This window comes from Camarhynchus parvulus, chromosome 3 (assembly GCF_901933205.1).
Source record: "Camarhynchus parvulus chromosome 3, STF_HiC, whole genome shotgun sequence".
Classification (NCBI taxonomy): domain Eukaryota; kingdom Metazoa; phylum Chordata; class Aves; order Passeriformes; family Thraupidae; genus Camarhynchus; species Camarhynchus parvulus.
The window spans coordinates 112345913-112370847 of record NC_044573.1 but is presented as its reverse complement, the minus strand read 5'-3'; the positions used below and the strand labels follow the sequence as shown (position 1 = coordinate 112370847).

Sequence of the window (24935 nt, the reverse complement as noted above, 5' to 3'; positions counted from 1 at the left end):
GGGGATCCAGAGGCAGCCCCAGCTGCTCTGGGCACCCTGTGCCAGGGCCTGCCCACCCTGCCAGGGCACAATTCCTCATTCCCAAGATCCCACCCAGCCCTGCCCTCTGGCAGTGGGAGCCATTCCCTGTGTCTGTCCCTCCAGGCCTTGTCCCCAGTCCCTGTGCAGCTCTCCTGGAGCCCCTTCAGGCCCTGCCAGGGGCTCTGAGCTCTCCCTGGATCCCTCTCCTCTCCAGGTGAGCACCCCCAGCTCTCCCAGCCTGGAGCAGCTCTGGGGCCTCCTCTGGGCTCTCTGCAGCAGCTCCAGGTCCATGTGCTGTTGGAATGCCCAGGGCTGGGGCAGCTCTGCAGGTGAGGAACCATACTCCCTTGTCCTGTCCCTCCAGGCCCTTGTCCAGGGTCGCTCTGCAGCTCTTGGATCCACCTCCACTAATGACATGCAAAGCACACACAAACATGTCTTCTTCCAGAACCCTCAGAAAGCTCAGACCACAAATGAACAAGTTCTGTCCCCAAGTTTCTGACTCCTAAATCTCCTTTTTCTGCTCAGAAATTGTGTTTGGCCCCACAATCTCTCAGCACAGGAATGAACCCCAGCTGCATTCAAGCAACCTTGATTTTGACCCTGAGGATCCCCAAACTCAGAGTCCCTGCCAAAGCTGCTTTAAGCCTGAATTCCAGTTACTTCCACATGGATCTATCCACCAGCCAGCCCACAGCCAATTAGCCAGGGGAGGGCTCTGCTCAACACTGATAAAACCTTCAGGAATGAAACATTCCCATTCCCAGCAGCAAGCAGGGAGAACAACACAACGCCAGGAGAATAAACTGCAAACTGTGCCTCCCCAACAGGTGTCCCCCCTGCCACAGCCCCGTGACACAGGCTCAGGGCTGCACTTTGGCCTCCTTTCCACCTTGTCTGGGGTGCTGGCAGTAGGGACTGACCTTTGCTCCCATTCCTGAGCCCAGGATATGCACTGTGATGCCGTGGGGATGGAAATTCGGTGTCAGGCTGTCCCAGCAAACAGCTCTGGAGTGCCTGTGTGTGTTGTCATGTGCCCACAGCAGCATTTTATAAACAAAGAGTGAACCAGTTCCCACTCCAAAGCTCCTCAGCGATATTTAATACCCACATGTGATAGCTCCACCCAACAATCATTTCCCTAAACTCTTTGTGTACTCCTGAAAATAAGCACCAACATTCAATTCCCACAAATCAAGTGTGGGCTGACAACAATCCCTCTGGTGAGAGATACTGCCCAGCAGAACACCATGCACCCTAAACAGCAGTATTTTAACCCAATAAAAGCCATGCAGCCTCTTTAAAGAGAAAGCAAGGGCTGAAATGTCTCCCTGAATTAATTAATTCAATCCTTGCAGCAAGCTGGGACAGTGGAAGGTGTCCCTGCCCATGGCAGGGGTGTGGAACAAGATGAGCTTTAAGCTCCCTCCCAGCCAAACCAGTCTGGGATCCCAGGTTTTTTGTTCTTTACATGGCTTTCTTTGTCCATACCAGTTCCCAAACAGATTCATTCCATGAAAACCTTCAGCCTTCAATTCCACTCTGCCTTCCCATTCTCACAAAACAGAAGAGATGAAGTAGGGAAAAAAATAAATCAAGGGCATGACTGCACAAATCTCACTCCACTAGAATATAAAACTCTTTTGGGAGAGGTGCTGTCAGCAGTGTACCAGCTGGTGAACACTGGAGTGAGGTTTCTGCAGCCTGACAGTGGTTTAATTTAACTCCAGCATATTTGTGGAAAACATCTTTTGCCAGGAAGCAAAAGCAGCTCCCTGTCCTGGTCGCTGCACATCTACTTTAGGTGTTGATCCCTTCAGCACTGCAATGGGAACGTGCCAAGACAGGAGCCAGAAAATTCCTCCAAAATGCTGCAGGAAGCAGAAGCCCAGCCTCAGACTCCCACCATGTCCCATCATTCATTCCAGAGTTACAGCCCTGAAAATCAGTTCCAGTCTCACTCCAGCTCAAAGACTGTCCAGCACCAGGACAACAACACCTTCTCAGGACTTTGGATGCACCAGAGAATGGACAACAGCCACCCCACAGCCCAGCCTGCTCCTTCCCACTTTCTCCTCTCCCTGTTCCTGCCTCAGCTGCCTCCCTGCCCAGCACTTCCCAGCCTTCCACTCACCGGGACGTGGCACACGGCTTGAGCTGGGAACAGCCTCCATGGCTCAGGGAAAAGCCTTTTTCCAGTCCTGGAGCACCCCAAGTCCCAGCTAGGATGAAGCTCAGGCCACCTGAGCACGGAGCTGTGACCTGTGAGATGGGAAGCTCCTGGTAGACTGAGCTTCCCAAGCCACCCCAGGAACCTGGTGGCACAGGGATGTGGCCCAGCAGGTACAGCCAGCCCTGGAGCTCAGCTGGCTCCTGACTGCTCCCTGCCTCTGGGCTGCCCCCGAGAGCTTTGCATCCACTTCCCAAACGTTTTGCAAGGCAGAACGAGGGCATTCATTCATTATGAACAGGGACAGCGTCCTCACAGCAGCTCCAGGGCTGTTTGTTGTGCAGAGCTTTACCAGTTAGAACAAGAATTCCAACCAGCAGCAGCCTGAGAACTCCCTGGAGTTGCCATAGGTCTCCTCCTCAGTGATTGCAGCACCCTGTCACGTACAGACCTGCTCCAAGGCTGCATGTAACACAGCTGTGATCCCACAACCATGGAACTGCTCACCATGATCCCAGAGCTATTGAACTGCTCACCATGATCCCAGCACCAAGGAACTGCTCACCATGGTCCCACAACCATGGAAAAGCTCATCATCATCCCAGTGTCATGGAACTGCTCACCATGATCCCACAACCATGGAACTGCTCACCATGATCCCAGAGCCATGGAACTGCTCACCATGATCCCAGAACCATGGAACTGCTCACCATGATCCCACAACCATGGAACTGCTCACCATGATCCCAGAGCCATTGAACTGCTCACCATGATCCCAGAGCCATGGAACTGCTCACCATGATCCCAGAGCCATGGAACTGCTCACCATGATCCCAGAGCCATGGAACCGCTCACCATGATCCCAGAGCCATGGAACCGCTCACCATGATCCCAGAGCCATGGAACCGCTCACCATGATCCCAGAGCCATGGAACCGCTCACCATGATCCCAGAGCCATGGAACTGCTCACCATGATCCCAGAGCCATGGAACTGCTCACCATGATCCCAGAGCCATTGAACTGCTCACCATGATCCCAGCACCAAGGAACTGCTCACCATGGTCCTAGAATCATGGAACTGCTCACCATGATCCCAGAGCCATGGAACTGCTCACCATGGTCCTAGAATCATGGAACTGCTCACCATGGTCCCAGAACCATGGAACTGCTCACCATGGTCCTAGAATCATGGAATTGTTGGAAAAGAGCTCTCAGAGCACTGAGTCCAGCTCTGAACCAAGCCCAGGTTTGGGTTTATATGAAACACAGCTGGATTTTGGGTCAACATCAACACCAGACTCTGAGGCCCTTCAAAGTGTTCAGATGTGAAGTTTCCAGAGCTTCCCAGCCAGGCCCTTTGGCTTTCCCAGGGCTCCTGGGGACTCCCAGGAAGCAAGAGCCAGGAAGCACCAAGGCAGCTCTGTGAAGAGGCAGAGGAGAGCCACAGCCCTGCCTAAGCTGGCAAGGGAGATGCCCCACACAAAACCATGGAATCACTGAATCCCAGGATGGTTTGGGTGGGAAGGAACATTAAAGTTCACCCACTGCCACCCCTGCCATGGCAGGGACACCTCCCGCTGTCCCAGGGTGTCCCAGTGTCCAGCCTGGCCTCGGGCACTGCCAGGGATCCAGGGTGGGCACCCTGTGCCAGGGCCTGCCCACCCTGCCAGGGAACAATTCCCAATTCCCAATCTCCCACCCAGCCCTGCCCTCTGGCAGTGGGAGCCATTCCCTGTGTCCTGTCCCTCCAGGCCTTGTCCCCAGTCCCTCTGCAGCTCTCCTGCTCCCTGGATCCTTCTCCTCTCCAGCCTGAACAATCCCAATTTTCTCAGCTGAGGGATCATGAAGCACCTGCAGCCACCCTCCCCCAGGCAAGTGGGATCACAGGGTCACAGGGATGACAGGGATCCCCCTTCCCATGGATACACCTGCCTGCCTGGAGGGCAGCCACAGGATCCAGACTGCCAAGGGCACGGGGACACCCTCTCCTCTCCAAGCAGGCTCTCGGGGCACTGGGACAGGCACATGTGCCAGGGCACAAGGACACTCTCTCCCTGTGGCTCAGCTCACGTGCAGGGACCATCCTGACTGGAGGGTGTGTCCCCAACTCAGTGCCAGGTCACAGGGACCCCACAGAACTGCTCAGAGGTGCCCACAGTGTGTCCCCCTGCAAGGACTGGCAAGGCAGGATGTCCCCTATGGGGACACCCCCCAGAGACCCCAGGACATGGGGGGACAGATCTTGGGGACCTGCCAGGGATCCCCCGGGTGACTCCCAGGCCATGGGGACAAAGCCCTCACACGGGGCACGGACACACGTAGGGACACCTCCCACCCCACCGCTGCCCCGGGGATCTCCTGTCCCAGTCCCGGTCCTCACAGACCCTTCCCTGGGAACTCCTCACAGCCCTCACGGTCACAACCACCCGAGGAGCCCTTCAGGACACCCGGACACCCCCAACCCCTGCTCCAGCAGCAGGAAATCCTCTCTGGGATCCCCTGTTCCTCATCACCTCAACACCACCCCAGCCCTCATCCACTTACTGCCCTGTTTCCCCAGCTCTCAGCGCCTCCTCACCATCCCCCCAAACCTTACTCCTCAGTGAGCCCCATCCCACTCCAATCCTCGCTCCCTCAGTGCTCCCCGACCCCTCACTGCCCCCTCGCTGTCCCCCTGCCCGTCAGCGCTCTCTTTCCCTCAGTGTCCCCTCAGTGCCCCTCCGTTATCTCCGTCCCTTACCCCTGACTGCCCCTATCCCCCGGTGCTCCCCTCACGCGGGGGACACCGCACGCCAGCCGCTCCCGCTCCCCGCCGTCCCCTCGCTCACCGCGGGGCGGGGTGTGCCGCGTCGGGCCGGCCCTGGCGGCGGCCGGGAGGCGCCCGAGGCTGCCAATGGCTCGCACCGCCGCCGCCATCTTCGCCGAGGTCGAATGAGGGAGAGGCCGCCGGGGGCCTGACGGCGCCCGCCCCGCCCACGCCGCCCCGCCCACGCCCGCCCTCGCACTGCCTGCGCGCTTCACCGCCGCCAACACACTGTTGTCTCCCTCTCCTCCTCTCTCTGCCGTGTCTCGGGGGTTTTCAATTCGCGCCGAGCCGGAGCGGATTGCGGGAGAAGCCGGGACAGGGCTGCAAAGCGGCGGCGGAGGGAGTGGTGTGGGTCAGGCGTGCGGCGGGCAGCCCGGAGGGTGGGGGGGACGCGGGGCCCTTGGTGAGTGGTGGCGCGGCGGCGGCAGAGCGGGGTGAGGGCGGAGGTGAGCGGCGGGAGCGGACGGGGACGGGAGGGGACAGAAAGGGACAGGAGGGCACGGGGCGGTCACGGGCTCCGTGCTGGGTGGACGGGAGTGTGGGAAGGGTGAGAGGAGTCGGGAATCAGTCCCGGGGAAAGGGGTGGGGGTTAGGGGTAGGCGGCTCGTTCCGGGCTGGAGCAGAGGGTCGGGGGTCGGTCCTCAGTGGGCGGGGGAGGGATGAAGGGAGGCCGGGGGGCGGTGCCGGATGCACGGGGAGACCTGAGGGGAGTCGAGGGGCTCGTTCCGATGGACGGGGACACCTGAGGGGAGTCGGGGAGCGGTCCCGGATGGACCGGGGAGATGTGAGGAGAGTCGGGGGGCTCGTTCCGATGGACGAGGAGCAGTGAGGGGAGTCGGGGCGTTCGTTCCGGATGGAAGTGAGGGGAGTCGAGGGATTCGTTCTGGAAGGAAGCGAGGGGAGTTGGGGGATTTGTTCTGGATGGACGGGGAGCAGTGAGGGGAGTCGGGGAGCGGTCGCAGATGGACGGGGAGCAATGAGGGGAGTCGGCGGATTCGTTCCCAATAAAAGTCAGGGGAGTTGGGGGGGGTCGTTCTGGATAAAGTGAGGGGGAGTCGGGGGTTCGTTCCGGATGGGGAGGGGAGTCGAGGGATCGTTCTGGAAGGAAGCGAGGGAGTCGGGGGTTCATTCCAGACGGACGGGGGAGTGAGGGGAGTCGGGGGCTCGTTCCCAATAGAAGTGAGGGGAGTGAGGCGTTCGTTCCGATGGACAGAGAGGAGTGAGGGGAGTCGGGAGGTTTATCCCAGATGGAAGGGAGGGGAGTCAGGAGGTTCGTCCTGGATGGATGGGGAGTCGGGGGGTTCCTTCCGAATAAAAGTGAGGGGAGTCGGGGGGTTCTTTCCCAATAGAACTGAGGGGAGTCGGGGGGCTCCGGTTGGGAGTGAGGGGAGTCTGGGGGTTCATTCTGGATGGACGGGGAGATGTGAGGGAAGTCGGGGCACGGTCCCAGATGGACGGGGAGCAGTGAGGGGAGTCGGGGGATTCGTTCCAGATGGAAATGAGGGCAGTCGGGGGACTCGTTCTGGATGAACGGGAGGATGGGGAAGGGTGTGGAGGGCCCGGCGGTCAGTCCCGGGTGGATGAAGGGCCCGAGGGGTTGGTCCTGGGCGGACGGGAGGGGTCGGGAGTCGGCCCTGGATGGACGAGGGGGGTTTGGAGGTGGCTGAGAGCAGCACGGGTGTGTTTGGGGTGGGCGCTGGGAGTCCCAGGGTGGTGGTGCTGCACAGTGAAAGTGTCAGGGTGTGTGGGGATGGGAAGGGAGTAGGGGCTGTTCATGGAATTGGGGATTATCCTGAGTTGGAAGGGATCCCTGAGGGTCACGGAGCCCAGCTCAGCTGTGGAATCCAGGCAAATCCTGGCTCTGCGAGGAGCTTTGCCCTGGTGGTTTGTGCAGACAGGGCTGAGCCCTTGAGGTGCCAGGGGAGCCCCGAAAATGAGGCGGTTGGGGGCGTTTGGGGGGTGCAGGAATGGGGGTGCAGTGTGGGAGGGAGGAGGAGGTTACACCTGGGAGAAGCTTCTGTCAGCTAGGCAGGGAAAATTTAGGGAAAAACCTCAATTAGGTGTGGGGAGAGAGGTTGGCGCAGGTGGAGAAGGAGCAGGATGCCCTGGAAAGGTTTGGTTTGGGGATCTTTGTTGGCAGGAGGAGCCTGGGGCAGGGAAGGGGCACGTTCCAGGTGTGGAGCTGCAGCTGGGAGGTGTCAAAGGGGGTGACTGGCAGCTTGTGCTGAGTTTTGGGGAGCTGCAGAGGGCTGGGTTTGGGACTGTGGGTGTTCCTGTGCCCCTCCATGGGAAAACTTTGTGCTTGGGAGAGAAAGTGCCAAGATTTGAACTCCAAAGTGTGACAGAGAGAGATGAATGTTGGCACAGATTGAGTGAAGTCCTGGAGCTGTGAGGGCCGTCCCTGGGCAATAAAACCTGCAGATGAGGGTTTGTTTGTCGGGAAACCCAGTTTGGTAAAGCTGCAGAGGGGTTTTTGGGGGTGGAGGACCTGAATTTGCTCTGTTTGCCACGGGGATGCACAGCAGGAGCTCCACAGGCTGGCCCCAGGGGCTGATGAGGGGCAGAGGTGCCAAGGACACTGCTGGTGTCAGGAGGTGCTGCTGGCAGCAGGGCTGCCTGGGCACTGGGACAATTTTCCAGTGGGAAGTGGAGGAGCAGCAGCTCCTGGGAGGGGATTGAGCACTCACTGGGCGGTGTTTATTCACAGGCACAAGCCAGGCTCCGAGCGTGCTGGGAGGTGATTCCCTGTGCTGCTGCTGCTGCCCTTGCAGTGTGTGCCCCTCACCTTGCTGGCTCTGTGTGAGGCAGGCAGGACTCTTCCCTTGGGATTGTTCTGGACAGAGCAGCTTGGACTGAGCCCAGCCTTTCCCTAGATCCCAAAATGAGTTCCATGCTGAGCTCTGCCCTGCGGAACCTCCCCGTGTCCTCAGCCTGGGCTGCTGGGGCCTGTGAGTATCTTTGGCTTTCATTGGTGGTCATAAACCTCTGCTTGAAGTGTTGGGTTGGGAATGGATGCTGGCATCTGAATCTGTCCCATTCTCACCTTTGAAAGGCTGACAGTGTTTATTTTTTAATCCCAATTACATTGTTGCCTTGTTTGTCCCTTCCTGCATCCTACGGGGAGGAGTCTTGAGTTAACAGAAAATGTGTCAGGTTTCTGGACAGAGTAAATCACCCAACACAGGTGGTCAGGTGTCTTACAGTGACATTATTTGCTTTTCTAACCCTTCTTGCAGAGACTAGAACTGTTTCTAACATTTTTCTGGCTTGTTTTTTTTCACCTTTCTTATTTTCCAGTTACTCGATCACTCAGCTGCTCCTCGCAGTTCCAATCTTCAGGTAAGGGGAAAACACCAGAATCTCAGTGGGCCTGTGCTACACAGGGCTGTTTTGGAAGCTTAAATCTTAGAAATGGTGCAGAATGCAGAGTGGTTCAGGTGTTCCTGAAAAGCTGCAAGCAAGGAAAACTTCAGGCAAACCAGTGCTTGCAGCAGAGTCCTCTCATCCTCTGAGTGCTGTTCCCAGTGTGCCCCTGGCTCCCAGCAGCCATTCCCAGTTTTTAGTGACAGTCCACGGGGAGTGGTTGGTGTGATCCATGCTCTGGGTTCACTGTGGGGGTTGCTCAGGTGACTCAGGCTTTGGGATTTTGGGAGCAGGCCTGGACAGCAGCTCCCCATCATCCCCTGAGCTTTGGGAAGAGCCTGAAGGGATCTCCAGACAGTGCTGGAGTTTTGTCCTGGCACTGGCCTATGGAATAATGCTGGGTCATTACATCCCTTGTCTTAAACCTCTCCTACTGGAGAGAGAATTTCTTCCCATTACGAAGAAATTTTTTCCCATTAGGAAGAAATTCTTGGCTGTGAGGGTGATGAGGCACAGGCCCCATCCCTGGAAGTGTTCCAGTCCAGGTTGGATGGAGCTTGGAGCACACTGGGATAGCAGAAGGTGTGGCACTGGATGAGTTTTGAGGTCCCTTCCTACCCAAACCATTCCAAGATTCCAACTCAGGTGTTCTGCCTTCCCTGCCTTTCATTTACACACCAAAAAAGGCCATTTTTCTTTGTTTTGCTGAAGTCTTTGCAGGATATATATGAAAATTGCTGATATTCTTGTCACCATCACTTCTCTCTTCACAGCCCAGCCAAAGACTAAGAAGAGCTTGGCCAAAACTGGGGTGAAGAATGTGGTGGTGGTGGAGGGTGTCCGCATTCCCTTTCTGCAGTCTGGCACCACGTGAGTATCAGAGAGGAGTGAAACCCAGAAAACACCCCCTGACTTGCTTAAAACTCAACTCTTTCTGTGAAGAATCTCACTTGTTCATTTTAATGTAGTTATTCTTGGGCCTGAAGGCTCAGGAGGTGCCCTGAGTTGGGCTGCTGCAGTTATTGCAGCTTATTTAGCGCAGGAATGTGGTTTGAAGAAGATTGTCCCTGTGTTTGAATCCTGGGAAGAATAAGGATTTATGGAGCATGTCTAGAGGAAGCAGTTGGAGAATTTATAGCAGATGAAGCAACAAGTTTGACAAAACTGGCAGGACAGGGGCCAAGAATCTGCTGTAGGCTCTTCTTCCTGGATTCTTGTGCCACCAAATCACAGCTGAACTAGAACCACACCTGACTTTGAGGATGGAGAAGGGATTTCTTTATCTGCTCCCTGCTGCTTTTCTGTGGGTTTAGGGCAGTGATTGCAGCCCCTCTGCCATGGAGCCAGGCTGGGAGAGCTGGGGGTGCTCACCTGGAGAGGAGAAGGATCCAGGGAGAGCTCAGAGCCCCTGGCAGGGCCTGAAGGGGCTCCAGGAGAGCTGCACAGGGACTGGGGACAAGGCCTGGAGGGACAGGACTCAGGGAATGGCTTCCAGTGCCAGAGGGCAGGGCTGGGTGGGATCCTGGGAATTGGGAATTGTTCCCTGGCAGGGTGGGCAGGCCCTGGCACAGGGTGCCCACCCTGGATCCCTGGCAGTGCCCAAGGCCAGGCTGGACATTGGGGCTGGGAGTACCTGGGACAGTGGGAGGTGTCCCTGCCATGCCAGGAGTGGAACTGAGTGAGACTTAGTGACTCTTCCAACACAAAGCAATCTGTGATTCCTTGAAATATCTGCTCAGTGGATCATTTCTGGTCCATCCCCAGTTCTTGCTGCTCACAGGAAAGTTCTGTCCTGATTTCTGTACTGAGAGTTCTGCACTGATTTCTCACACCTCTGAGCTTCTTCCTCTGCTCTTCACCCTCCAGGTATGCTGATCTGATGCCACATGACTTAGCCAGAGCAGCACTGCAGTAAGTAAATGGAACACTGGAAGGGCTCAGAATTCTTGTTAAACTGCTGAGGTTTCAGGGTTGCAGAGCCAAGGCTCTGGGCTTGGCTCTGAACAGCTCAGGTGCTTTATTTTTCCTGGCCTCCCTCCACAGTAGTGGGTGGCTTAAGCAGTGGGGTTTGTGGTGTTTTTGGGGTTTTCAGTAGGTTGGTGTTGATGCAAAGAGATGCTGCTGGTGACAAATTTTAGTGAATTTGATTCCCAGCTGTCGCTTTCCAGACACAGACATCAGAGCTGCTGCTGAGGTGTGCTCACATCTGGTGGGAAAAACAACCTGGGCAATACAGAGGAAATGAAGTGACAACAAGGATATTGATCTGATTCTGTAATCCTCTTGTTCAGAGGGTCATTAGCAGTGGGTTTGTTCTGTTGAGAGGCAGAGCAAAGTGCTCTGGAGAAGAGAGAAGGCTTTGGAGAAGCCTGGAGATGGCTGCCCCATCCCTGGCAGTGCCCAAAGCCACACTGGATGGGGCTTGGAGCACCTTGGGACAGTGGAAAACATCCCTGCCCATGGCTGGGGGTGGCACTGGGTGAGCTTTAAGGTCCTTCCCACCCAAACTCTTCTGGGATTTGATGATTCTGTGAGCCATTTTGTGGAAGGAGAGGTGTAAGGGATATGAAATAATTGCTTTTAATGAAGTTCTGTAATGATTTATAGTGACATTATCACAAAGATTGATTGCAGCCCATAATCAGCTACACTTCCCACAGACCTACATGCACATGAAATTTCTTCTGAGTGGAGGACTGAAGCTGTGGCTCTGCTGTTGCCCTGTTCTGCAGCCAAGCTGGCAGGAAGAGGATGTTGGAGAGGTTTTTATTTATCTGATGCAAATTCTTTTTGTTTTGATCCTCTCCTTAGGGGCCTGCTGACCCGGACCAGTGTCCCAAGGGATGTTGTTGATTACATTGTTTATGGCACAGTTATCCAGGAGGTGAAAACCAGTAATGTTGCCAGAGAGGTGGGTTCTGTGCAGCATTCCCCTGGGAATCTGATTTCTGCAACTGCTCTGACAATGAGCTCTGATCCTTGCTAAAGAATTATTTCCCATTATTATTGTTTGTTTATATATGATTTGAAAGTATGAAGTAGTTGTGTAGTATTGTCTGTTAAGTGAGTTCCTGGGACTATAAGGAAAATTATTTTGTGATTCTCTGCTGACTGTTAAAATCTGCTACAGATTTCATTTAGCATATTTTTTTATCAGATTTTCATATTTCAGTGCTGTGGAGCCTCTGCTTGACTCTTCCCTGCAAGGGAAAGTTTTGTTGAGGGCTGCTGATCCCTCAGCTCCTAAACACCAGTTGGATTGAGCACTTCCCCGGTATCCTGGGAGGAACAGAGTGTGCTGTGTTTGTTTTCTTGTGGTATTTATTTATTTATTTGAGCTGCCTGCTCAGACACAGCATTCTCAGGATTTGAAGTGGAGCAGCTTTGCTGCCCTTTGTTCCAGCAGCCAGAAAACACAATTCCTGCATTATCCCCAGAGCAGCTGATCCTCAGGAGCCATGTGCCAGGCAGCCTGATCTTTGCTAACCTGCAGCCTCTGCACCTGGATAAATCCATGGTGTAACCTGGGCTCCCTGTGCAGCCTCGTGAGTGCAAGGCCTGCCTTTGGTCACCTGCCAGTCAGATGGGGCTGCAGGGTAATTTTAACTTGGGAACAACTGCTGAACTTTCAACTAGTTGGCCGCATCCCAAGTAGGGGAGGTCTCTGGGCTGCTCAGATGAGTCACTGCTCTGCAGTTTGCTGCTCTCTGTGAAGCCACTCAGCCTTGTGCTGAGTGGTCTAAATCACCCTTTCACGTGTTGGCTTTGCCAATAAGGTGAAGCAAAATTGATGTTGAGTAGTTGGAGGCTCTTTTGATGTGTTTTTTTTTGAATGTGGGGTGTGATTAGTTTGTCTCTTTGTTAAAAAACGTGGAGGGGCTGTGGCTGTTTTGAGTGCAGCCTCAGCTCCTGCTCCAGAGTTTGGGGAGGGGAAGAGCTGCTGCCATAATTACTGGATGAAAACTCCACATCTTTGTCTTCATCTCCACCTGGCAATGTGTGCTGGGCAGGGCCAGCTCTGGCCTGGGAGCAGCAGCTGTAGGTTTAACAGCCCCTCCTGTTGTTGTAGGCTGCCTTGGGAGCGGGATTCTCCGACAAAACTCCGGCCCACACTGTCACCATGGCCTGCATTTCCTCAAACCAGGCCATGACCACAGGTATGTGGGCTGCAAGAACAAGCTGTGGGGTTGAGAGGGAGCTTGGGAATTCTTTTGTAGCCGTTATTCAACTGGCGCTGCTTGTGAATGTAAAAAACCATCTGAAGAAATGCTGGAATGGAAGGAAAAATGGGATTTAGCCTGGGGGAAAGGAGACTCAGGGGGAACCTTGTGGCTCTGCACAACTCCCTGACAGGTGGGGGCAGACAGGGGGAAGTCGGGCTCTGCTCCCAGGGAACAGGGACAGGATGAGAGGGAACAGCCTCAAGCTGTCCCAGGGGAGGGTCAGCTTGGACATCAGGAGGAATTTTTCCCTGGAAAGGGTGGTCAGGCCTTGGAAGGAGCTGCCCAGGAAATGGTGGAGTCCTCATCCCTGGAAGTGTCCAAGGAATTCCTGGACATGATACTCAGTGCTCTGGGCTAGTGACAAGGTGGAGATCAGTCAAAGGTTGGATTTGATGGTCTGGGAGCTCTTTTCCAGCCTCAGTGATTCTGTGGAAGTTTTTTAGCCAACAGAATACAACATGACCTGAGTGTCTGCTGTAGGCCTGCAGCAGCATCTCTGCCCAGTGTCTGTGTTTGTTTGGGAGGTAAAGACTGACCATGGTGAGAAAGTTACTCCTTTTATCTTTGGCTTAGCCTAACCAGGGCTAACAATTGGAGACACAGCTCAAACTGACGGAGCTGTCCTTCCCTCCCTGCTCTGTGTGACAAGGACAAGTGGCAGCCAAGTGACAGCAGCTCATGTGTAACCCAGCCATGGCCAGGAGCTGCAGGAGGAGTGCAGGAGTGGCCAGGGCTCTGTTGGGGTGCCTGTTTTCAGCTTCCCTTTTTCCCTGTTGAGGTCAGGATTGAAGGCACTCCAGAGGATAGTTCACATTCAGACTCAGGTGTTTATTATTTCTTACCTGTGTTACAGTCTCACAGCAGTGAGTTCTGCAGTCTTTCATCAGCAAGGCACAAAATGGCCAACTATCTCTTGTTACAGGGTCTTTTAAGGCTAAACTATCCAATTAATAAATGACACCTAAATTATTTTCACTTTTAACCGAATGACTAATCAGTCAAAGTCTGCAATGTGGACTTTTCTGTCCAGTTACAAAACATCACCCAAACCCATGGAGAAGAAAGAAGAAGTAAAGAAGGACAACCTGCAACCACCCTAAAACCTCCATCTTACCCCATATATATTATTACATTCTGAAACCTTAAGCTCTTAGTTTTCCAGCCTGTGACATCACGCACTTCTACCCAACTCCACACCCACAATCCCAGTGCTCTCAGTCAATTCTGGAAGCTTCTCCACGGCCTCAGGTCAAATGCAGTGCTCTCCTGGTGGTCACAGTCTGTCAGCACAGAAAGTCTGAAATTCTCAGCACCCACAACTCCAACAAGGGGGTGAGTGTTCCTGTCCTGGCAGTGTTTCTGTCCCTGCAGGGGTGGGGATGATTGCAGCTGGCCAGTGTGACGTGGTGGTGGCGGCGGCGTGGAGCTCATGTCCGACGTCCCCATCCGCCACAGCAGGAAGATGAGGAAGACCATGCTGACCCTGAACAGAGCCAAGACCCTGGGCCAGAAGCTGTCCCTCATTTCCAAAATTCGACCTGACTACTTTGCTCCCGAGGTATTTTTTGGTTTTTCAGGTGTTTAGATGTTTAGTGAACTGGTCTAGAGGGTGTGAACAGCCCTCGATGGGGAGGATTTGAGATGGGTGAGGTGGCTCCTGGGGTTCACCATGATCAATCTCTGTCCTTTGCTTTGGGTTAAAACACTGATTAATGCATCTCACAGCTTTTGGGCCTCTGCTTTTTCTTCCCACATGTTCATCTTCAGTAAACCCAACTTAGTCCTAAGTCTCCTTCTGCAACTCCTGGACAAACTGTGCTGCAGATGACAGAAATAGAAGGTTTTTTCCCATAAATATAAAGGTTATTCTGAAGTGTCAGAAGAATTCTAGGGTCAGAGGATGTTTATTAGATAATAGCAGTAACCCCCTTAGTATTAGGAATATCCTCAGTATATCAATTTGATTAATTTGATTAAATGTGCCTTATGATTCCTGTTCCTGGCCAAATCCTGCCAGGTGCTGGATGTGTTCAGTTCCCCTGAAGAGCATCCACAGGGCTGTGTCAGGAGCAGAGTGAGCCACTGCTCTGTCCTGGGGGCCAAGGGGGGTGAATGACAACGTGGTGAGGATGGAAAGGGGCAGCACTTCCCTCCTTTCCCCCTGAGCTCTCCACATGGAAACTGCATCCATGTCATTCCCTTTAGTGAGTGCAGCGTGGCCCAGGTTAAGTGTGGCAGAGCTGACATCCCAAATCCACATAAGGTACAAAAATTTCAGACTGAATGCATGTAGGGATTTCCTGTGTGCTGCTGGAAGAACTAAAATTCAACCAAGATCACCTCTGAGCTCTGCTTTTGGATGAGGAGGTGTTTGACAAGGAGTTTTAAGGTCTCAGGATGTGGTGTTTGAGCTGAGCCCAAAAGGTCTGGTCACCCTTTGTCATGGATTCTCTATATCTTGGTTTGAACAGACAGGTGTTTGCTAAGGAAGGCAGAAGCCTTCCCTGAAATGGAAAATGTAAACCCTCTCTTTCCAAATTATGATGATTTTGAATTTAAGGGTTGTCTCAGGCAAAGATATAGGAATAGGAATAACAGCTCTTTACTAGGAGAACAAAAAAAACCCCAAAAACAAATGTAGTAGTACAAATAACAAAAAAGACCCAAAAACAACCTACTTATGGAGTCAGAATAGGATCTGCCCCCCTGTGTGTCAGGGAGGTGGCACAGCCCCATCCCATGGGGGCTCAGCCCTCCTGCAGTGCCAGCTGTGCTGCTGCTGGAGCAGGGATCCTGCACAAGGGGGGAGTTTTCCTCTGCAGCTCCAGGGCTGCTGCAGATGGGCCTGGGCTCCCTCTGGCAATGCAGGGCAGCAGAAAGCTGCTCCTCTGGCAATGCAGTGCAGGAGAAAGCTGCTGCTCTGGCAATGCAGTGGGCAAAGGCTGCTCTGGTATCCCAAAACCTCAGATTGTATCCAGGTAGGAATGCTTGGCTCCTCCCCTAGGCAGAGCATCTCCCCATGGGATGGTGGAATTTTGTCAGCCATGCAGGGCCACTCACTGGCCCATGAACAGAAAATAATGAATAATTAATGGCCTGTGAACAGCAGAGATCTCCTGTGGTATTTTCTGAGACCCCCGTTGAGGGGAGGAAATGATGAATCTGACTCCATGTTCTTAGAAGGCTAATTTATTATTTTATGGTCTATATTATATTAAAGAATACTGTATTAAACTATACTAAAGAATAGAGAAAGGATACAGACAGAAGGCTAAAGGATAATAATGAAAAACTTGTGACTCTCACCAGACCCTTGACACAGCTGGCTGTGATTGGCCATTAAGTAAAAACAATTCACATGAAAGCAATGAAACAAACACCTGTTGGTAAACAATGTCCAAACCACATTCCAGAGCAGCAAAGCACGGGAGAAGCAAATCAGATAATTGTTGTTTTCATTTTTCTCTGAGGCTTCTCAGCTTCCCAGGAGCAACGTCCAGGGCAAAGAGATTTTTCAGAAAATATGATGGTGACAGCAAAGTCCAGGGCAAAGAGATTTTTCAGAAAATGTGATGGTGACAGTCTCCTGGAGGGAGGATTGGTTGTGGAAGAGATGAAGAAAACTGCCCAATGAACAGAAGATAACTGCCCCACAGATAGGAATAGAACACACACCCCCATTTCCAACCCAAGACACCCTGTTAAATGTACAGGCAGCTGCTCTCACCACATTTCTGTAAACCCTGCAGTAAGCAGCAGCCCAGAACTTGAGTTTTTTTTGTCCAAAACCTTGCAAAGGGCTGGTTTCTCTGACACATTTCTGAGTCTGTCGTGGTCTGATTGCTGCATGCTAATTGTGTAGCTCTGAATTAACGAAGGGAAGGGCCTCCCTCTGACCATGGGGCTCAGCTCTGCGTGCTCCCAGGAGGGTTTTTTCCCACCTGTGCTGACTCTCCCTCCCTGGTGGCAGCTCCCAGCTGTGGCAGAGTTCTCCACCAGCGAGACCATGGGGCACTCTGCCGACCGCCTGGCCGCCGCCTTCGGCATCTCCCGCCGGGAGCAGGACGAGTACGCGCTGCGCTCGCACACGCTGGCCAAGAAAGCCCAGGACGAGGGGCTGCTGCAGGATGTGGTGCCCTTCAAAGTGCCAGGTGACAGTGCCAGGGCCAGCCCTCACTGCTGGGGGCAGCTCCAGGCAGGGCTGGGGGGCTGGGTGGGTTTTGTCAGGATGTTTGTCCCTGCTGGAGAACTGCTGGCGTGGGGAGGTGTTTGTAAACGGGACAGCTGAAGGTGGGAACACAGAAATATGGAATGGTTTGGGTGGGAAGGAACATTGAACATCACCCAGTTCCTGCCCTGACAGCTTCCACTGTCCCAGGGTGCTCCCAGCCCCAATGTCCAACCTGGCCTTGGACATTCCCAGGGATCCAGGGGCAGTCACAGCTGCTCTGGGAATTCCATCCCAGTCCCTCCCCACCCTCCTAGGGAAGAGATCCTTCCCCAGTATCCTTCCCCCATATCCTTCCCACCCTCCTAGGGAAGAGATCCTTCCCCAGTATCCTTCCCCTGTATCCTTCCCCCATATCCTCCCCAGTATCCCATCTAACCCTGTGGGAACCTGAAATGCAAGGAATTCTCAGAACTTTGGGCCTGTAAGCCAAGCTTAGAATTAAACACAGGATTTGATCTGAAGCCTTAGAAAAGGCTTTGGAACTTAAGTGCTAAAAGCAAGAATGTGGATTTATAGTTTAAAGCAGAGACACGTTAAGCTAAGTAAAGGAAAGTTTAGAGTTTTAGAGTTCAAGATATAGAAAAAATAAAGTAGTTACAAAGGTAAACAAGAAGTTTAGAATGCAGTACTGTATGTTTGTGTGTCATAACATGATTGGCTAAGAAAGCTTGCACTGTAGCACAAGTCCATAAGATGAAATATTTAAGGATTGGATCAAAAACATAAATATCCTTGTTGGCAGTGTTTTATTGGTCAATAATTCCTTAAAAGGTCTTGTGACCTTCTGAGCCATGCAGTGAAGATGTGAGCAGAACTCACCCTTCCTGCCTATGCAGAAGATAAGAAAATTTATTCCCAAATAAACCACATAATCTAAAAAGCTCAGAGATCCCCTTTAACTCATTCAAAACTCTTTCAAAAATCCCTATCTAACCCTGCCCTCTGTCTTACCTTTACATATCTAATTTTTTTCTTGCCAACCCCACATCGGTGCTAATGAGGTGACGGAGCAAGGAAAATCAGGACAGTTGGACATGGAATCTCCTTGCTCTTCCTCCAGACAAGAGAAACCACCTTTATACCCCAGAATATCAACAACAAACACAAGCCCAACAAAATCCCAGTCTGGTAACTCAGGTGCTGGATGGGAAGAGCTGGAATGTGGCAGGTTCCAGTTCACCACGCCTCACACTCCTTGCTGGGAGGTGAAATAATCTGGGGAGAACCTTCAAACCTGTGCTGGTGTCCCCCTCACCCCCCAGGAGCCAGGGGACACACTTGGCTGCAATACCTGTTCATTTGGGAACTCTAATTGGTATCCTGGAGAAATTTTCCTTGTAGGTCCATGATTCCATGTGGTCTTTATGATAAAATTAGTACTTTCTCTTAACAGGCTTATTTAGCAGTTGGATATATTTGGGTTTTCCCAGTGCTCTTTATTCCTCAAACTCAGCATGCAAATGTAAACTGATTTAAGGCCAGTTCTCCATTTAGGCTTTTCAACCTAAATTTAAATTATTTTCTCAGCTGGGTTTCCCATGTAGTAATTTTTCCTTCCAGTAAACAGATGGCAGCACATTGTTTTTGCTGTCATCTGAGGAAAAGTGTGATAGCTTCAATTTTTAAGTGCTGTTTTTTCCATGTTAAGTATCCTGATGCCACAAACACATTTTCCTTTTTTCCCTCCTCACGCTGAACCCCACAGTTTTCTGATTTTTTTTACCCCTGCAGTCCTGATAATGAAATTCCTTGTGCATGGCAGATTTTTGTAGTTGAAATGTACTTTTTTTCCTTCACCAGGCAAAGACACAGTTACCAAAGACAACGGGATCCGCCCGTCCTCCCTGGAGCAGATGGGAAAACTGAAGCCAGCCTTTGTCAAGCCCTATGGAACAGTGACAGCAGCCAACTCCTCCTTCCTGGTAATTCCTGTCCCAGCACTGTCAGCCAGAGGGGAGGACTGCCCACCTGACCCTCTGCCTCCCTTAGCTGGTGTCATTGGGAATGAGCCTTTTAATTTCCAGATTTCCAGGTGTAACTTGGAACCCCGTTGTAATCCGGTGGATTTGGGTGTTGGATTGTTTCATTTTAAAATCGGTAACAAAACCCCTGAAGTTTTGGGATGTTTGACCTTTTTGCTTCTCTGTAGCTGCTTCAATGAGGGTCAGTCCTTGGAAAGCCCTTGTAGGGATTGTACAACTGAAGTCAGTGGGTTTAGTCTGAACTTCACAGATTCATGGAATGGTTTGGGTTGGAAGGGACCTTAAATCTCATCCAGTGCCACCCCCTGCCATGGGCAGGGACCCCTTCCACAATCCCATGTGGCTCCAACTCCCATCCAGCCTGACCGTGGGCACTGCCAGGGATCCAGGAGCAGCCACAGCTCTGGAGGGACAGACACAGGGAATGGCTCCCAGTGCCAGAGGGCAGGGATGATGGGACATTGGGAATTGGGAATTGTGCCCTGGCAGGGTGGGCAGGCCCTGGCACAGGGTGCCCACCCTGGATCCCTGGCAGTGCCCAAGGCCAGGCTGGATGGGGCTTGTGATGCCTGGAAATAGAACACAAACTCTTCCAGACAACATTAGAATAAAAACAAACCTTTCCTTGAAAGCTTTCAGATACAGAATATGGCAAAAATCCACGTCCTGAATTAGATTTGTACCATTTCATACAAGGTGGGGCAATTAGAATATCCAGCCAATATTGTCCAATTAGAGGAGCAGTTGATTAAGTGATTCCCCCCTGGCTTCTGCCCCATGGGAGCTCTCCCCATCTCCTACCCTACCTTTATCATGTCTGTGATTACATGGTGCAAAATAAAAAAGTCTTGGAGGAGTAACGGGAAAAACTAAACAATATTTTAGGAATGCGTCAGTAAGAGTTTGTTCACTGCTGGAAAAGTCCTGGAAGTTATACCAAAGCATCTAACAGTCTACAAAGCTACAAATACATGAAGAATACATAAAAGGTAAAAACTCTGAGCACTTGGAGCAAAGGGAGATGTCCCTGCCCATGGCAGGGGGGTGGATGTGATTTAAGGTCCTTTCCAACCCAAACCATTCCATGATTTGATGTGCCAAACACACAATACATGGGTTTAATAATAACCCACATTTTTGTCGTGTGGTGAGCCTGGGGCTTGTATCATCCCAGAATTATTCTCATTTTTGGGATGGAAATGGGAGAACAGCTGAGTGTTTGGGGTCACCAGCTTGTCGCAGGCCTAGCAGGGCTTTGAGGCTCCTGTGTCCTGGTGAAACAGGGGGAATTGTGCCTGTGGGCTGTGAGGAGGGGCTTCAGCACTGTGTGTGCTGGCATCACCAGTGACCATCCATCCCTCCAGCCACTCAATCCAGCAGCCTTGTCCTGTGGTCCTGTCACGATCCGTCCTTAGGAACGGGTTTTGTGATGGTTCGTGAATTATCTCAGAGTGCAAAACCCTGACACAGCACAGGGGGTTGCAGCGATAATCAAAACAAATGCACCTTTATTGAATGACCACAGCAAATGTGTTGGGGAGGAATTGGGAAAAGGGGAAGAATAAGGAAAAAGAGGGAGGAAGAGAAAAGGAAGGTATAGAGCTACCAAATGTAGAAATGGCAAAGACCTTCAATGTCCAGCTGATGGAGTTCACCAGGTCACACCTGGGGAGATCTCAGAGATTCCAGTCAATTCAAACTCCTATTTTACTCTTTTTTGATGGGGGAAGGGGATGAATCTTGAAATTGAATCAAAAGTAGAACAGAGTAGTCTATTGTAATTTCTGGGGAAAAAAAGGTATTTGAAGAAAGGTACACACAGTCCATGTTCTCAGCAGTGGGTGAGAGCCATTGTCTTCTTGGTCTACTGCTTGCACCTGCAACATCCATCTCTCTTTGGTCAGCTTGCCTCCCCCACACACCTCCCCTGGGTTGGGGGTTTCAGGCCCAGTCCTTGGAAAGAGGGGGGGGCTTTTTCACATAGGGGTTTCATGTCTCAGTCCTTGATGGAGAGGCTTCTCCCATCTCAGTCCATCCGTCACGGTAGTTGTAAAACAGGTGAGGGGTCTTCTGTGGGGACCACCAAAAAGCTCAGGAGGAGTCCAGCCAAGCTGAGAGGTGGGGAACTTCCAGGGCTATTGCTGCAAAAAGGGCAGAGTGCCCCTTTTTTCCTTTCACTAGACCCAGTGCAGCATTCAGCAAACACACTTGTGAACAATAGCTTAGCATTGCCAGGGGCTGTGCTCAGGCCTCAGGGGAGGGCAAGTGACTTTCTCTAGCAAGACCAGAATTTCAGACAAGGGTCCTTTTTCTTTTCTTTGGTGGTCCCAATCTCTGTCCTTTTCATGACAATTGTGAGGCAGGTGAGGGAAACTTTGGACAGAGACTTACAGGTCCCTACCCTAGTGGGCTGTCCTGGAGGCTCTGCTGGTGTTCAGGTTCTCTCTTTCTGGGGGCTCTGGGGCTCCTTGTGTGCAGGTCCCTCACCCCTCACCTTTTCCCTGCCTTTCCAGACCGACGGAGCGTCGGCGATGCTGATCATGTCTGAGGAGAAGGCCCTGGCCATGGGCTACAAACCAAAGGCCTACCTAAGGTAGGAGGGGCTGCTCCAGTGGCCTCTGCTCCTGCTTCCTTCTCCTCTCCCTGGCACTGACAGCCCTTTTCCTGCACAGGGATTTCGTGTACGTGTCCCAGGATCCCAAGGACCAGCTGCTCCTGGGGTAGGTGGAGATGGAGAGCATCCCCCCACAGCCCCTGCTCCCACAGCAGCCTTCTCCTGCCATGGTGGGGTTTTGGGAAGTGCCTCAGGAGGTGTTGAATCTCTCCAGGCCTTCACGGGGTGGGAGAGCAGCAGTGGCAGGAACACCCCAGGATTGCTGGGGTGCCTCAGCAATAGCTCTGGGGGCTGTGCCTCCCTTGGGCAGGGCTGGGCCATGAGCCCAGAGAGAAGGATGTGACTGGGGAAAAGGGGAGATGGGGCTGACAGGGAACACAGATGCAAGACTGGTGTGTCTTCCCTCCTTCAGCCCCACCTATGCCACTCCCAAAGTGCTGGAGAAGGCCGGGCTCAGCCTGAGTGACATCGATGTGTTTGAGTTCCACGAGGCCTTTGCTGTAAGTGCTCTAAAGCTGGCACGGCTCCCTGTAGCCCTCTGCCTCGGGTTACTCCCAATGTCACCCTCTCCTCCCTTGCAGGGCCAGATCCTGGCTAACCTGAAAGCCATGGATTCAGAGTGGTTTGCAAAGAACTACATGGGCAGGAGGTCAAAGGTAAGGCAGTCAGGACATTTTCCTCCTTGCCCTGTTCTCCAGGCCCTTGTCCCCTCTGCAGCTCTCCTGGAGCCCCTTCAGGCCCTGCAAGGGGCTCTGAGCTCTCCCTGGATCCTTTTCTTCCCCAGGTGAGCACCCCCAGCTCTCCCAGCCTGGCTCCAGCCCTGGGAGCAGCTCCATATCTCCTCTGGACCCACTTTTCTCTCCAATTCAGCGAAACTTCGGGGTTCCTGGGGTCCCTCCTGCCAGTGCTGGTGCTGCACAGCCAGGCTCTGGCTCTGTCCTGTGAGGGGCAGTGATGCTCCTTGAGCTTGGCTTAGCAAATCCCAGTTTATGCAGTTTCTCTGGGGACGTGGGATTTCCTTGGGATGCTGTTCCCGTTGTCGGCAGGAGGTGGAGATCCAGAGCCACAATCCCTGTGGAGGAGGGAGCTGAGGACAGTGAGAGGGGCTCAGCCCTTGCACAGTGCAGGGCTCCCCTGAGGGGCTGCAGGTGGAGCAGGAGCCTCCTTTGGGGTGGTTTTATCCCCTCATCAGCCATCCTGAGCTGCTTTAGGCTGGGTGTTGGGATTGGGGGGATGAGGTGTCACCCCTTCCAGCCAGGTGACATGGGCTGTGTCCCTCTGTGTCCCTGCAGGTTGGAGCCCCTCCCCTGGACAAGTTCAACACCTGGGGGGGCTCCCTGTCCCTGGGACACCCCTTTGGGGCCACCGGCTGCCGCCTGGTCATCACTGCTGCCCACAGGCTGAAGAAGGAGGGGGGCCAGTACGGCCTGGTGGCTGCCTGTGCTGCAGGAGGGCAGGTAATGGTGCTGTGCCCCAGCCTGGGGAGAGGGAGGAACCTTGGGAGAGGGCAGGAACAGCAGGGCTGGTCCTGTGCAATCCTGCCTGGTGACCCCAGCTCTGGGTGCTGCGTGTTCAGAGCTCCCTCAGGCACCTCTGGCTGCCCCCAGCACCACTCAGTCCTGTCCCTGTTCCCTGGGAGCAGAGCCCGACCCCCCCTGGCTGTCCCCTCCTGGCAGGGACTTGTGCAGAGCCACAAGGTCCCCCCTGAGCCTCCTTTGCTCCAGGCTGAGCCCCTTCCCAGCTCCCTCAGCCCCTCCTGGGGCTCCATTCCCTTCCCAGCTCCGTTCCCTTCCCTGGACACGCTGCAGCCCCTGCAGGTCTGTCCTGGCAGGAGGGGCCCAGAGCTGTCCCCAGCACTGGAGGTGCCCCAGCAGTGCCAGCACAGGGGACGGGCACTGCCCTGGCCCTGCTGCCACCCCAGAGCTGGCACAGCCCAGGGGCCAGTGGCCTCTGGCACACCTGGGCACACTTGTGCTCATGTCCAGCTGCTGTGGCTCATGTTCTCGATAGGAGTCTGTGTCAGTAGTAATTAGTCTTGGCTCTGTTAATGAGCCGTTTCTGTGATGTGTTGTCTCTGTCCGTTCCCAGGGTCACGCGATGATCGTGGAGCTCTACCCCCAGTAACAGCCCTGGGAGTGCTGTCCCTCCACCCTGTGCCTGGCGATGCCATTCCAATGCACTAATAAATCCTACACCCAATCCTTCTTGGAGAGGGGATTTGTGGCCTTTGTCAATCCCTTTTAGCTACTCAGCCAGTAATTTTTATCTAATGAGCACGCTCTATTCCACTTCCAGGAGAGGAGCAGTTAACACAGCTCTGAGTCTCTGCAGGCTCCTTGTAACTGTCTGATGCCTCTGGTAACCCTTCAGGATTTCTCCCACGGGAGAACAAAAGTTATTCCAAAGCTCTGGATGGAGAATTAAGTTTGGAGATCAGGAGCACGTGAAGCAGTGGAGGTGGGGGGGCTGAGAGGGGAGGTAATGCTGCGGGGAGGAGCAGCTCAGTGGGGCAGCAGGGTCAGTCCCAGGGGCTGAGCTGGGCTCTGAGGGGGCACTTTGCTCCACGCTGTCCAAGTGCTGTTGGAATGAGCAAATTGCATCTGACGAATGAATGTCACTGATGGAACTGCAATAAATCAGGACAAAACCCAGTTCTGGCTGTTTTCTTTCCCTCCCCTTTACCTGAAATGCTCTGGGGACTGTTCCTGTGCTGGAGGCTGAGCTGACACCAGGTGTTGGCTCTCTGAAATCAAGGAATCACAGCTGGGGTGAGTGGGCAGGGGCTTGGAGATGTCACCTAATCCACCCCCTGCCATGGCAGGGACACCTCCCACTGTCCCAGGTGCTCCCAGCCTCAGTGTCCAGCCTGGCCTTGGGCACTGCCAGGGATCCAGGGTGGGCACCCTGTGCCAGGGCCTGCCCACCCTACCAGGGCACAATTCCCAATTCCCAAAATCCCACCCAGCCCTGCCCTCTGGCAGTGGGAGCCATTCCCTGGCTCCTGTCCCTCCAGGCCTTGTCCCCAGTCCCTCTGCAGCTCTCCTGGAGCCCCTTCAGGCCCTGGAAAGGACTCTAAGGTGTTGACAAACTTCAAGTGTGCAGGGCTGTCCTTCTCCCAAGCATTGGGAAGATGAGATTTTTGTTCTTTTGTTTAATTTCCTCATTATTTTCTTCACTTCTTCCTCGTGGCTTGGTGATGCTGAGGGTGGCTGCTCTGACCTGCCACGGAGCAGTTTCTCCTAAAGCACCTCACAAATACCTTTGAATCCTTTTTCTGACAGAAGCAGTTTCTGCCACCCACCAGCTGCTGCCTGGCCCTGTTCGGCTGAGATAAGGGATGGGTGCAGCACCCCGGCTGTCCTGTTTATTCTTCCTTGGAAATCTTGTTCAAGAGCACTGCTCCAGGGGGAGAGGGGAACTGCCAGGGCCAGAGAGACGCCGGGATTGCTTTAGAATCACAGAATCGTTTAGGGTGGAAAAGAAAACTGGGAAAACTCATTGAGTCCAGCCACTCCCCCAGCGCT

General features: G+C 53.3%; 2 protein-coding genes across 2 annotated transcripts in view; one reads left to right on the top strand and one right to left on the bottom strand.

Moving 5' to 3' along the window:
* HADHA (hydroxyacyl-CoA dehydrogenase trifunctional multienzyme complex subunit alpha) overlaps positions 1–5131 on the bottom strand; it is a 28696-nt gene extending 23565 nt beyond the window's left edge. The window contains exon 1 of the mRNA XM_030945246.1: positions 5021–5131. Within this exon, the coding sequence (XP_030801106.1) occupies positions 5021–5108 (88 nt within the window). The 5' untranslated portion in view covers positions 5109–5131. The remainder of the gene's footprint in view (positions 1–5020) is intronic.
* Positions 5132–5402: 271 nt separating this feature from the next.
* HADHB (hydroxyacyl-CoA dehydrogenase trifunctional multienzyme complex subunit beta) lies at positions 5403–24062 on the top strand. Its single transcript, XM_030945260.1, is given in 17 exon segments — positions 5403–5444; positions 7706–7946; positions 8296–8337; positions 9135–9231; positions 10228–10272; positions 11173–11272; positions 12431–12518; positions 13956–13994; positions 13997–14142; positions 16555–16735; positions 18616–18737; positions 21311–21390; positions 21470–21517; positions 21824–21911; positions 21993–22067; positions 22704–22868; positions 23500–24062. Coding segments are annotated over 16 exon segments (1419 nt in total). The 5' UTR covers positions 5403–5444; positions 7706–7879; the 3' UTR covers positions 23536–24062.
* The last annotated feature ends 873 nt before the right edge of the window (positions 24063–24935 follow it).